At 42.8% G+C, this 13,606-nt stretch overlaps 1 protein-coding gene across 1 annotated transcript; it reads right to left on the bottom strand.

The window, feature by feature from the left end:
- Positions 1 to 7,240: 7,240 nt before the first annotated feature.
- Positions 7,241 to 13,108, bottom strand: LOC119563296 (scoloptoxin SSD552). The gene is made up of 4 exons (XM_037876623.1): positions 12,732 to 13,108; positions 9,454 to 9,654; positions 8,585 to 8,843; positions 7,241 to 8,242 (listed from the first exon to the last, which is right to left on the bottom strand). Exons 1-4 carry the CDS (start codon positions 12,814 to 12,816, stop codon positions 7,612 to 7,614), a joined length of 1,176 nt encoding a protein of 391 aa, XP_037732551.1. The 5' UTR covers positions 12,817 to 13,108; the 3' UTR covers positions 7,241 to 7,611.
- Between the last annotated feature and the right edge of the window lie 498 nt (positions 13,109 to 13,606).

Raw genomic sequence — 13,606 nt, 5'->3', positions numbered from 1 at the left:
GTTTTAAATGTAAATCCGTGTTTTGTACACATTGATGTTTTTACACACGTATGTAGTATGTAGGCTGAATACAGAGTAAATAATTCCGTCCTCACGCTGGCATATTGCAAATTCAATAAGACTTTTATTAGGCTCAATTTACATGCCTTGCCATATTTTTGCAGTTTTTTATTGAATTTTAAACAGCTGTCGTGGCAAGTGACACAAGAGAAAATGGAAACTGACGGCCCAAATGGTTCTGTGTCAGCTGTGTGAAATGGCGGCAATATAAGTACGAATGTTTAAGCGAGGCCCCGGAAAATTGAGAAATAATGCAAATATTGCGAGCCATAAAGTTGCTTAAATGTGCAGGGGGCAGGAAAAACCGGTCTATTAAAGACCGAGTGGGATTTTTGCGATTTTGTGAAAATTTCTAATTGACATGCCGCAAAAGCCGGCGATCATTGGGGTGCATTTTCGGAGGCTTTTGCACCGCCGGATGCGGATGCGCACAATTAGCACATGAAAGAGGGGCATTGGGGGCACTTCCGCCTCTGGCGCCGCTTCAAATTAATTACGCCAATGCACACGAACAAGAACCGAGACAACAAATGCGGCACATGTGTCACTTTTTCAATTGAGCTCGATTCGAGGACACAAACGGCAGCTAAAGTTTGCTTGCCGCCTGGCTAAACTGAGGAATCTTGCCCCTTGTTCTGGCATTTGCAACATCCGCTGCAGACTTGCGGCAACATCAGCCACAGCAGCAACACCATCTCAGCTAAGGACATTTTCAGAGCTTGGAGGCATTAAAGCAAATAACAGAAAATATTTGTATTAACTCAGAAGACTCTTAAGTTTATTTAATTGCTAAGACAAATTTCTTGCTCCATCAAAAAACAGAACCCATTAAAAAAATATTTGTTGGATAGTTTGATTTTATGGATTTTTAGTTACTTACAATCCCAAGCTATCGGCATTTAATATTTATTTAATTGTAACTATCCTATAGCCTTTGGAAAACTACCAATAGTTATTAAACTTAGTCTCGGCTTTAGAAACCCAGCAAGGCATAAAGTGCCCGAGAGCTTTGAAATGAGCCCTATCAGCCATAGCTAAATTAGCAACACGGAAAACTTTAAGGTCTTAGGGCTAAGCCAGTGAAATGTAATTATTAACTGTTCAACAAGTCTGTCGGGTCTCAATAAACTGCCAAGCGGAAAGTAAAAGGTCCGGCATTGGGCAAACACAATGGCCGAACAGGCAATTAATGCTAAAATAATGTTTCTCTCTGACCCACAGTCAACAGTTTTTGGGCAAATGCCGATGCAGCACCGATGATGTTCGTCTATAATGAATATGTTGGATAAAAGACGCATTCCTTGGGGCAGAGCACATAATTCAGGAATTAATTAATCAACTTGATATGTGGCAGTCTCGGTCTGTGTGTGTGGGTATGTTTGCCTAAGTGGAAAAAGCAATAAGCCAAGAAACCATGGTATTTAGCAATAAAACAAATATGCAATCTATATCAGTAAACTGTGTTGATGGCTGGTGGCGGGGGAGGCGGTCAGATTTCAACTGAATCGGTTGCATTAAACGAATCAGCTTGGAGCGAGTGTGCGGAATACTTCATAGCCAGTTCCCCTGCCCCGTTAATGAGTCATTGATGCGCACACAGGATAAGGACCAAAACCAGGACCAGGACCAGGACCAGGACCAGGACCAGGATGGTATGGGATCGGATAGGATCGGAGTCGCAGGCGGAGTAATCGCAGGGAGCTACTCCCAGATGAAAGCGAGGAAAGCCGCACAACAGCTATACATATGCAATAAATTGCTCCATGGCACGTTGCATGTTTTCATTTTAATTGGTTTTTCTTGTACAAGTCAATGCCTGATCCGAAGGGATGAGCTCCCTCCTAAGGGCCGATTTCAATGCCGATACTCGATACCAAGTGCAAATGGCTGTAGCCATGATACGGGATGGGGTGGCTACACTGGAAAGTATTACATATATATCAAATGTAAAAAAATTTAATGACTTTAAGAAGCTAACAATTTAAATACTTATTTAAACTAAAAACAAAATGAATTTAATATAAATAAAAATATATTAAAGATATTTAATACATCATTTTTATTTTTATTATAATTACAATATATATTACGTCCTACTGTTCCTATAGGGATTTGGAATGTGTCTTATAAAATAAATGTTTTTTTAATTTTGGTATTTTCTGATTATTGTATAACAGTACAACTGTATATTCCCCAGTGCATCCGTAAGTCAGGAGCTCTCAGATAAAGCAATTAATTGATGGAAACGGTGAATTTTTGTTTGCATCGCAAACCGCTTAAAGCTGTTAAGTCCTGCCACTGAAAGCCCATCTAAAATCGCAATCTAGGTGGGGCAGGATAGTCCCAGCTTACAGTTGCACTCGGCTCTGTCATAAATCCTCAAAAATCAACGCACTGATTAACGGACGACAAATGCGTCGACTACGTGTTGCGAATGTGGATGTGGATGGGGATCAGGATCCGCATCCGAAACCGAATCCAAAATGATGGAAAGCTGCCAACGGGCAGGGGGTCCAACACTAAATGAGAAATGAGATTCGACCGGAGCGACGATGAACGGATGCTGGCCGCAAAACTAGCCAAAAACTCTGTTTCGTTACAATCTGTGCGGTTGACCTTTGATTAGCAACAATATAAGTTCTGATTGCCGGACTGATTGAACCTGTGGGTCGAATTATGTAGATTTGATGAACACATTTTAGATTGAAAACGGACACCCGCTACAATATTTTGTGCAATCAAGGCGCCCAAAACCTGGGGGCGTGGCACATACCCACCAATGCCAATCTGGTCGGCAAACAGTGAACATAACCTGTGGGACCAGAACAGCAAAAGCGGAGGCTTGTTGTGCAATTTTGATGGCCCATAAAGCTGACTTTGTTCGGTTTAGTGGCCGTTGCTAGGCGAGTTACTCTCTACAGTTTTCTGGGTTTTATGTTTGATTTAACGGCAGTTCGAATCTGTCGTTTCGAGTTTGCTTTCCATTTGGCCCCGGTTGCCAGGCAGTGGGACAGTTCATGTTCATCTGATACGCAGCGTGGGGGAATCTTTATTCCCATTCCATTCCCATTTCTATCCAAATCCCAGGCCGCACTCCAATCTCCCACACTCGCCCAGAAGTATGCAGCACATTTTTCAAAGCAAACATTTTCCTTCGCACTGGGAAAATAAAGATTTATGTAAAATTTGACGCGTAAAGTTCAACAAAAGCAGCCCGTATTCCCCGCAGTTCTTCTAGCAAATTTCGTATATTTATTTACCTTTTTTTGTGTTGAGCTATGCCATGAGCTTTGTGCTCCCGAAAATATGCAAATTCATGCAGGATTTTTACAGCACTGCGTGGACCGCACATAAATTCCCACTCATATGGGGTACATTTTGTTCGATTCAATGCCTTGGTCAAAGGCGAATTCTGATGGCTTCCATCGGATCTGAAGGCGACTGCCAAAGATTGCCTGACATTTGTCAAGAGTCAAGGGCAGGAAAGTGAAAGGATTTAACATTTGTACAAACGCCTGAATATTCCCTCTACTTTTGTGGAAATCGCAGTCAACAGTTGGCTGGCTGAAAATGAGACTTATAACCGGCAATGCATCAAGGGAACAAAGGGGGAATGGCCAAAGGCATTATACATTACAGATATCTGATAACCGCACTGCTAGAAATACAACAGAACAAACATTTGAACATATATTTACATTTTCATCTTGAAATGTTTTCAAAAATTTAACCGGAATTTATAATTCTATGTTCTGGACTTATGAATGAGCCTATTTTTAATGATATAAAGAGCTAAAGTATATTTTTCATAACACATGTATATCAAATTCAATGGCGCCAAAAATAGCACTCATCCTGCAGTTATTAGTATTTCACTTTTTTAACTTTACAGATCCCAGTTGATATCCCTTTTTTCCCTGTGACTTGGCCAAAGTGTTTCTCATGAATTATTCGCATGTTGGCCATTTACGGAGCCATGTCCGAATGGAAATGATTTACAGCCCTTGCCGAGCTGTGCAGATTCAATGTGTATTTAAGGGCAGTCGCAGAGATCGGCCTCAAGGTCCAAGGACCAGGGACTAATTAAGGAGTGGGGGTGTGGAAAACCCTATCATGGGCAGTTGGGTGGGAAAACGGCGCTTAGCCACCGCAGACGTTCATAAATAAAGGAGCAACTCCATAACACGCTTCGTCTGCGCGATTTTCGCTCTTTTGATTCTATTTCCCGGATACGGATACGGGGTTTTTCGGTAATTTTCAGCTTATGCTGGCCTTCGTTTTCCATTTCATGGCCAACTGCGTTGCGGCATGCAAAACTCGGCTTCCAGCTGCATAGTGAGCACAAATACCAATGTCGATGGGAATGGGGAATGGAAATGGATATGCGAATGGAAATGGAGATGGAATAGTGGATGAAGGGCAAGTGGAAGGGAGTTGGCCACCAATAATACTCGGAAAATGCTTTTTCGGTTTGATTTCGCTTTCCTCTCGTTGGCCATTCATGAGTTTTCATTTCATTTTCGCTTATTGCTTACATTTTGCGTTCTGTTGCCGGGTTTCCCATTTCTAATTTTGTATTTTCCTTGGATCGGGGGATGAGTTTTGGGATGTGTGTGTGAGGATTTCTCTTTCACAACAAAATAGTTTTGGTTTTCCCGCCTGCACTTGGCCCCAATGGAGATAAGTGGTGGGGAATAGGGAATATGGGGAAAAGAGGAAAAATAGATTTTCCGAGGTGTAAGAGTGTGAGTGGAGTGCGGGATCTTTGCATGTAAAATAAAAGCTTTGCTGAAATTGAAAAACTTTTCCAATATGTGCTTTTTCTTGCTTTCGTTACCCATTTTATTATTGCATTATATTCGTATGGGGATGCAGCTTTGTGGATATATTTTTATTGTTTCATTTCAGTGGCTCCTCGTGGGCGGAGGACCGAGGGCGTGGCATTTATGATATGCAGCTGCACTCCTAATCCCGCTTTCAATTGGAAACTCTGCGAATTTTCCAATCCTGCCAACTCAGGTGAGACGTGTGCAAATTGAAAATAAAGTTATATATGTCATCCCAATCACAGAGAATTAAAAAAAGAGAAAAGGCATTTCCAGGGAAATCTCTTTAGTCTGCCGGAAATCCGATAATAGCACATTTTGAATGGCCACTTTTGCCAGCCGCGTCAAACGCTGGCTAAAGTTTTTCGCTAATTATCCCAAAAGGCAAAGAGTATAATTCCCTTTACTTTTTTTGGCTACAATCAAAAATGACACTTGGCAGCGGAAAAGTGCCCACATTGGGGATAAACAAAGGAAGGAAAAAAGAAGGCCGCATAAAGGGTACGAAAATTAAGGGAAATAAAATTAATGCGTGGAAATTCATAAGCCCCGGACGTTTTTCTGGCTTCAGCGAGTTGGCAATTTGAGGCACATTAAGCGACTTAATTACATGCGGCCATTTAATTTTATTTTTCTTGGCCATGGAAATGGCCCTGGAAATGGCTTTTGCACGCATTTAACTCGCAGATTGCACTTCCGCTGCAGTGACAGCTGCATCAAATTGACGTTTGTATAAAATGCCATAAATCAGCCCGGACAAGCGCGAAGTCCTTCGGGCTGCGGGTCAAGTCCCGAGCCATATACAGATACAGAGTCCAGAATTCAGATCCAGAACCAGGCCATCATCTTCTTGGCCCGACAGCAGGGAAAAGGACACTCGCTGTCTCTGCGGCCTTGCGTCATATTTAAATGTATGACTGCGTATAAATAAAAAGTTGTCCTGCCGAGAACTCTGTCAGTTAATTTCACGCTGCCAGGAGCTGAGAGTAGGCCGGGATGATGAAGTGCGTCTGCCCACGAGGAGGCATTATATATAAGCAGAGAGAACAATTTAAAGAAATTTATTAATATTTTTTGGTGTATTTTAACAGGATTTTTATTAAATATTTAAAGAAATATATTTCCTATACATTTACTATGGCCTTCTCACACTGGATACATTTCAAAAGGTCATGACAACCTAAACCTGATTTAATATATGGATTGATTAGATCTTATCAAGCTGTAAACATTTTTTCTAGGCTGCCATGACTTTAAAAAGCATAAATAAAGCAAGTTCCCTAGGACCTTTGGATTTCCTAAGATCTTTCCTTGCTTTACCTAATTTTTTACCTGTTGAATTTTACTTCAAAATGCTCAGAAATATTTGTCCGTGTATACCCATAGCAATATAAATAAAGCATATTGCGACATGGGGCACAAACATTACTGCAAGTTTAACCCTTTGGCATATGCGTATATTACGACTGTCATAGGGGCGACCCCACAACAATTGACAGCCATATTTGCCTATCTTAATTCCTTGTCACAAACGAAATTGGCACTTTCGGTATGAGAGTGTCTGTGGGAATGTATCTATGGGGACAGCTAACTGGCTGATAAACGGAGCAATTAAAACCGGAAATAAAGTCACCGCATGCGGTGAAAATCGCCACTTTGAAAGAGGCTATCGCCAAGGAACTTTTTTGGGCAGGAAAAGGAAGCAAAGTGGACTGCCATCTAGGGGAAACTTTCTGCTGTGCGGGCGAACAAAGTGGGTGGCGAGAGACACCTGGACGACCTTGAGCAGGTGCAAGGTTCCCAAAATTCTGCGCAGCTCACACACACAACCTAAATGGTCCAAAAACCCTTGAACTCGATACATTACCTATTGCAGCTCATTAGCCCATTGTTGCCTTGCTCTTTTCATATCCGGCTTTAATTGTAAGTTGGCATTGTTGCATTTAAAGCATTAGCCGGAGGGGCTAGCAATTTCCCCTTCGTTTTCTCGAAATTTCAAGTGTAATCTCTCTTCAATTCAGCGGAGTCTAAATATTATAATATATCGACACGCATGCGCTCCCTTAAGCCAAGCTCTTAACTGATTTTTATTTAACAACGAGTTCTCTTCGAGTCGCAAACTAAGTTTAGGTTTTACAGCAGTGAGGTTTTTTCAATCGTCTTTACTAGATTTCAAACAGGTTTTGTCATGCACTTCGAATTTCGATTTTGAAAAATCACTTAAATTCAAATATTTAGGCATGTTATACCAAGTTGGTTTTTAAAATGTAGGCAAATGCGATTCCCAATTTTTTAACAACTGCTTAATTAGTAACACCTTGTACTTAAACTCTCGAAGTCAAACAAAATACACGTTTACAAATCAATATTCTTGTTTTATTGAACACAATACTACAACTAGCTGATCGATGTTGAATGCCGATTGGTTGGTTTAACAGGATGACAGTTTGGGTGGGGTGGCAAACATTTGATACAAATATTCGTCTGTGGCATGAATGATCCGCCGCCTACGCTTCTTTTATTCTCTTATTAAGGATGGAAAGCTACTACAACTCATATGGCAATTGTTGGGGTATTTAAATAAGATTCGCTAGGGTTCCAAGGCGATGGGCAGGAGTGGGGTTAGATGAGGATGGATCCTGGTGGTTGGCTAATGGCACTACACAGTAGCTATTAATGGCCTAATACATTGAGCGGCATTTTGGATGGGGCAGGGGCTTTAGATCTAGCCGCGCCAGGTGAGTAGGCTCCATCCGCGACTGGGCTTCTTGGTGCTCGAGGCTTCGGGCTGCTGATCCACCTGCTGGCTGTCCTGCTGATTGCTGTTATCCTGCCGCTGCTGATTCTGCTCTATATAGGTGCGTAGTATGGTATGCTTGTGTACGGACTTCTCGAACTCGGCCGCACTGGGCCGATACGCCTCGAGCTTGTGCTGATACCGCCCTGCCGACTGGGATGGCTCCGTGGTGAAGGCGTGGCTGCCGCCCCTCGAGGTGCTGCCGAACGAACTGCCGCCGCCGGTCGACGGTGATGATGGTGAGGGTTGTACCGCTGCCTGTGGGTTGAACGGGGAGGGGTTGAAGGTGGGGGCGGTCTTGGGTCTGGTTGGGTTGTTATAGCTGAACTGGCTCTTGTTAATGTTGTTAGTCGGCGGTTTGTTATTGGCGGTTTGACTGGGGCTGCCGTTGTAGCCGTACTCATACGTTTCAATTGTGTTTGCTCCGTAAACGCTGTTCGATGCCGGCGAGGATCCTGGAGCGGAGCAGAGTCCTTGGTAGCGGGACGAGGGCTTCATGCCGTACGTGGAGCACGAGGGCTTGCCCACCTCATAGGGATTGTAGCCCACCACGTTGCCACTGCAAGGAAAAAAAGAAATAGATCGTTAGAACTTGACTTTAAATAGATGTAACATTTCAAAAGTTACATTTTCTTGCAATAAAAGCCTTTAAAAATTGAAGTTTAAATTCAAATTTTAACATAATTTTTAAGACCCAATAAAAAGATTTCCTATGGCTTTATTGTTCGCATTGTATAAACGGAAACGAATTATTCGGTTCAAATTATATAGGAAGTTTTTATTGTCTATTGAAAACGAGATTTTGAGACTATTAAAATAATATTTATAAAGCTTACTTTAAAAAATGATATACAAATAGTGTAAGATTTAAAAATGTCATAACCAAAGGTATTGAACTTACCCCGGTCCATAGTTGCAGACGTATAGCTTGTTGTATTTGCTGGTATCCTTGTACTCGGCGTATCCACAGCCCACCAAGCTGGTCTCGCCCCAAACTAGTTGAGAATAGTGTCCAGTTTTGGGGGACCAGGCATCCCCAAAGGAGTACTTCTGCACCTCGTTAAACCAACTTTGTATGCGCGAGGGGAAATCACCGTCATCGGCGTCCAGAGGAGCCGTACTCCAGATGATAGCCAGATTCTGGCCCATCGTGAAGCGATCTGTTAATGAATGGAGGTCACAAGTTAGGATTGATTTCATTTTTTATTTTAGAAATGGAATTTTGGAGGATGGAGGTGAGGTGCTGAGCATGCAAGGTTAGTCTTAGTGTTTTATAAGCTCTTCGTGCAGGCAGAAAATTATGGAAAATATGATGGATCTTAAAAACTAAACGCTTCGGAGTGACCATTATTTAAAAAAAATTAAAATTTTTTAAAAATAATTTCTTTGATTGGTTTATGAGTAAGACCTATTTCCAACTTATAGTGATTAGTCACTGATTAAAACCAAATGAATCACTTTATAAGCCGAAAACTCCCATAAGGTATTTCAAATTGATTAATTGATGAAATTAGTTTAAATGGCTGTGAAAGGTGCCATCAAAGTTGATGAATATAAATTAGACTTTTGGGTTTATACGTTCGCTATAAATAACGATGTTCAATCGAAGAATTTTAGGTGAGTCTTATGTTGTAATGGCCACCCGAATCGTGCAGATCTCAAACCAAAAGGTACGCGCCCCATGCATACCGCCTATGGGTTCCAACTCCTGGACTTTATGTGTGGGATGGGATAGGGACTGGTAAGGATATATGGAATCAGATGACTTACTTATCGTGCGGTGGGGATCGTGACGGAACTGACAGTTATCGGCCCACTTCTGGGCCCGGGCGGCCAGCTCGTCGTCCCAGACGATCTCGCGCATATTCTCGGCACCCGGCTGCCCCGGGTACCGCCCGGTGGCCACGATCTGCCGGAGGCGATTGTGCTCCTGCAAGATGATTGATCTCTCTTCCGTGGTGATGCCCGATGCTGAAATGATTAGGTCGAGATTCGCATAAATTAAGGGGATTTATGGAGGAACATGCATGAAAGACACACACAGCTGGAGAATATTATCATTTCTATTTTTGTTTGCATTAAAATGCTTGATTTTTCGTAGATTTCTTCGGGCTGGTGTTTCTCCTTTGACATGAAGATGGAGATGGAGATGGAGACACGAAGTCGAGAGCCGGTTTCTATAAAGCTAATATTTGTCGAAATCTTAGTCGCTTTGGCTGCGCCTCACAGAAATCCCAAGTAGGGCCACCAATTTATACTGGCCTAAGTTTTACATATATTTTAATTACTTAACCCCCACGCCGACATAATATTCGACACTTACGTGTGCTCCAAATTGCCGGCTATTAGGGTTTTAGTTTTATGTAACCAGCCGGTTGGCCGGATCACAAGACACATCTGTGTCACTTTCCTTAAAGCGTTTAAGCTCCCCAATCCGAACCGGTTCTGCGATAAAGTTTGCCCATTAAAATAGAACACAGAACGAAACGGAGTGGTATAAAAAATCAAATGAAATGCAAACTGCGAGCGGGCGCGTGCTGCTCAAAGGCGTCAATTAAAAGACGTTAGTTGAATGCGATTTGATTTAATGTCAAAGTCAGGGTCCTACAAGGCCTGACTCATGACGTTGCTTTGAAGTGTGTCAGCCAATCAGGCACGAAAAGTGGTTGCAGTTTAAGCCGAATTGCCCCGGGGTGTTAATTACCCCAGAGATCGGTTGAAAATCACAAAAAACAAGGGGCCGAGACGGAAGTGGATCCTTGGGGAGGGCCCCCATTTCATTTAAATAATTACGCGCGCTTAATAATTTTTAATAATTATAATAATGGAGCAGGCGATGGGCGCTGATTGCCCGGCGCGACGTGATAGCATTTAAGCCAGGCTTCCAACTACCAACTTCCAACTTCCAACTTGGCCATGGCTTTTGCCGGCCGGTCAAGTGCTGGGACGTGTCTGCCTGTCGGAATCAGATTTAAAGTCAGACAACTTGACGCGCCCCAAAGTTGATCGGTGTGTTGGGTAAATAAAGCTTCACAAATATATGGGTCTAGATGTCAATACTGGGGCTTTTGGGGCCAAACAAAAGCCGAGAATGCTAAACACGGCGTTTGCCTCGACTTAATCTTAATACATATACTGCTCAAGGCTGGGACTAAAAATAGCCCATGAGCAGCGATCGATCAGAATCGAAGAGTCAGAAATCAGAATCCAAAAGACCTGGCCCAGACGGAGCTGTCAAATTATGCTACATTTGTATCAATGCAAAAACCGGTAGGCGAAAGCCAAAAACCAGGCCCAGAGCTGTGTGTTTAAGTCGGCAACCGGGCATCAATCATCCGGCAAAGCCTCGTATTTCGCTTTTTTCACTCGGATTTTATATATCGATGCTGCGGTTGCAGCGTCCAGCGGGCGCTATGCTATGCAAATTTGTGAACTACCTTCGCTGACAAATTGCACATAAAGCTGTCGATCAGTTTCCGCTTACGGACGAAGCAAACCGCTGAGATAATGTTGACAACGAAACGTCAACAGCTCGCAGTCATATTTGTTCGAAACGAAAGACTCAAGCAGCGAACTCGTTCGAGGCGCTCAGCCAAATGCCGACAATATGTTAACAAGTGCTTAACTGCAGTGCATCTTGGCCAGGCGTTGACTTCACCTTGAACGAAATATCCAAAAAAAAAGGCAAAATAAAGAGGGCCCAAAGGAAGGGGGCTAAAATGGCAAGGACCGAGAGACGTTGAAAAATAACCGCCGCATTTAACGCGAGTTAATTTTCATAGTTATGCTTTATGTTTCGTTTCATTTTCATTTATCATTTACTGATTATCACTACAACTAGCCTTGTGCCCCAACATATTTAATTACATTATTAGCACGGCGGCCTTTTGATTGATGCCGCAGCAAAACGCTTCGGCTTAACAGCCATGATACCGCGATACATATGATACGATGATACCAGTGACATGCGATTAAATTGGGGTCCCGGTCCCCGAGACGAAACCCCATTTAATTCAGGCGATATCGAAGACAAAAGCATAAAAGCAACCATCAATCAGCAACGCACACGCGCACTATAAAATCTTTTTTCCCCTTTTTTTAATGGTGGATTGGGAATTTTTTGGGTGTTTTAGCGCCGCGTGTGCAGAACAAAGAACATCAAAAAGTTTGTTTTTCGACCACAACGAGCTATTTTTATTTCCATTTCTATCAAAAAATTCATAAGCGTGGCCCATTCAGCTCAATGACCCATTAAAAATCGAGCGATTTGTATAATTTTGCCAGCGCATTTGTGACGCCTGGTAACTTAATTTGTTTACAAATTCTAAGCCCGACTTGGTGGAGCAATTAAAACGTCAAAGTCAGTTCAATGAGCTCTTTTTGCACGCCTGATTGTTAGACGCCACTAATCGTTTTCAAGGGTTTCTACGAGGCTCCTGCTCTGATCTCATTTGAAAGGGGATTTTAGCCAAGTTGAGTGGCCTTTTGGCTGGATGATCCGCTGACAGTTGACAGGTCAGCCACCTAAAATACTTGTAATCCATTTGGGCACTGTCAAATATAATATGATATATAATAAACCCGATACTTGAACCGGTTTCCATCCCGGTCGACGCTTAAGTAATTTTTCGCCGGGTTTTGCCGGTTGTCTAAACTATTCATTATGCAATATATACACTGTTTAAAACTGGAAAATGAAGAAAGGTGACTTGCGTGTCTATTTTTGGTTAGACCTGCCAAACTGGCCCATTAGGCGAAATTTACATACGGGCCAAATGGCACAATGTTCTCGAGCGCCCCTCGCTGAAAAAAGCGAGCGCAGTTTAAACAGCATATATGATTATGGGCAAATATTTGCACTTCACTGTATTCATTCACACATCGAATGGCTGAAACGTGTAGCCAAAATGAACTAGAAAAAAAAGCTCAATAATCATGCTAGACATGCCCCGAAAATCTGTTTTCTACGGGGTACACCCAAAATCCCTGAGCTGCATATAGATTTTTTTTGGGACCTTGGCTTGGATTGCCTATAAAAAAATACTTACCAATTATCTTTCCATTGCAGGCGAATGCCACTCCACAGGAGATGATCATGATGGTGGTTAGTAATAGAGCACTTGGCTGCATCATTTTGATTATGTAATTTGGGGTTTAAACAACACGTTGATTTAAATATATTTTTTATTTATTTAGGCACTTGTTTTTATTTTACAAATATAACCTTTTCATATATGACAGTGTTATATTTGGTATTCCATACACTTTAGCTTTGAAATTTTGCTAGAAATTTTTGTATCACAATTTTGAACGGTGGGCGGTAAGGGAGGTGTATCGCCGTTTGCCAGAGACCGAAAAAAAGAGCGCCACGAAAAAAAGCCGACGACTCCAACTCCACTCTCGTGTACGTGCAGCTAGACTTGAAGGCGTCGCCTGTTTGGTTGACCGCTCGGCGGCGCCAACGATTTTATACCGCCGATCGGCGGCGGCGGCGGCAGCGGCGGCGGCAGAGGCAGCAGCGGTAGCAACAGGTAAAGAAGCTACCTGATTGCCCGGCCAGAAAAGGTGAGCAAAGTGAGAGAGCGACGCACGCAAAAACGCACAAAAAAGCACAAACGTCGCAGCAGCAGCTGCAACATGTTGCTGGTGGATCGACGGCGGCAACATGTTGCTACTGCTACTGCTGTGTCGTTTTGTGTTCTTTAGCCGGCGTAATTGAAGATTGAACTTTATATTAATCATCCTGCTGGTTCGGCAACAATCACTCGCCTTCGCGGTGGGCGTGGCCGCTGGCCGGGCTGGCTGGGAAAACTGCGGAACCCGCGAAAACGGCGAAAACGGCGAGCAGGTGCCCTGCGGGCAGACTGGCAGTCGAAGCTTCGATCATTTCGCGTATCATTAAAAACCAATAAAAACACCCAAT

This window comes from Drosophila subpulchrella, chromosome 3R (assembly GCF_014743375.2).
Source record: "Drosophila subpulchrella strain 33 F10 #4 breed RU33 chromosome 3R, RU_Dsub_v1.1 Primary Assembly, whole genome shotgun sequence".
Taxonomy (NCBI): Eukaryota; Metazoa; Arthropoda; class Insecta; order Diptera; family Drosophilidae; genus Drosophila; species Drosophila subpulchrella.
Note: the sequence above shows the minus strand (reverse complement) of the source record. Positions and strands in the feature narration are given on the sequence as shown.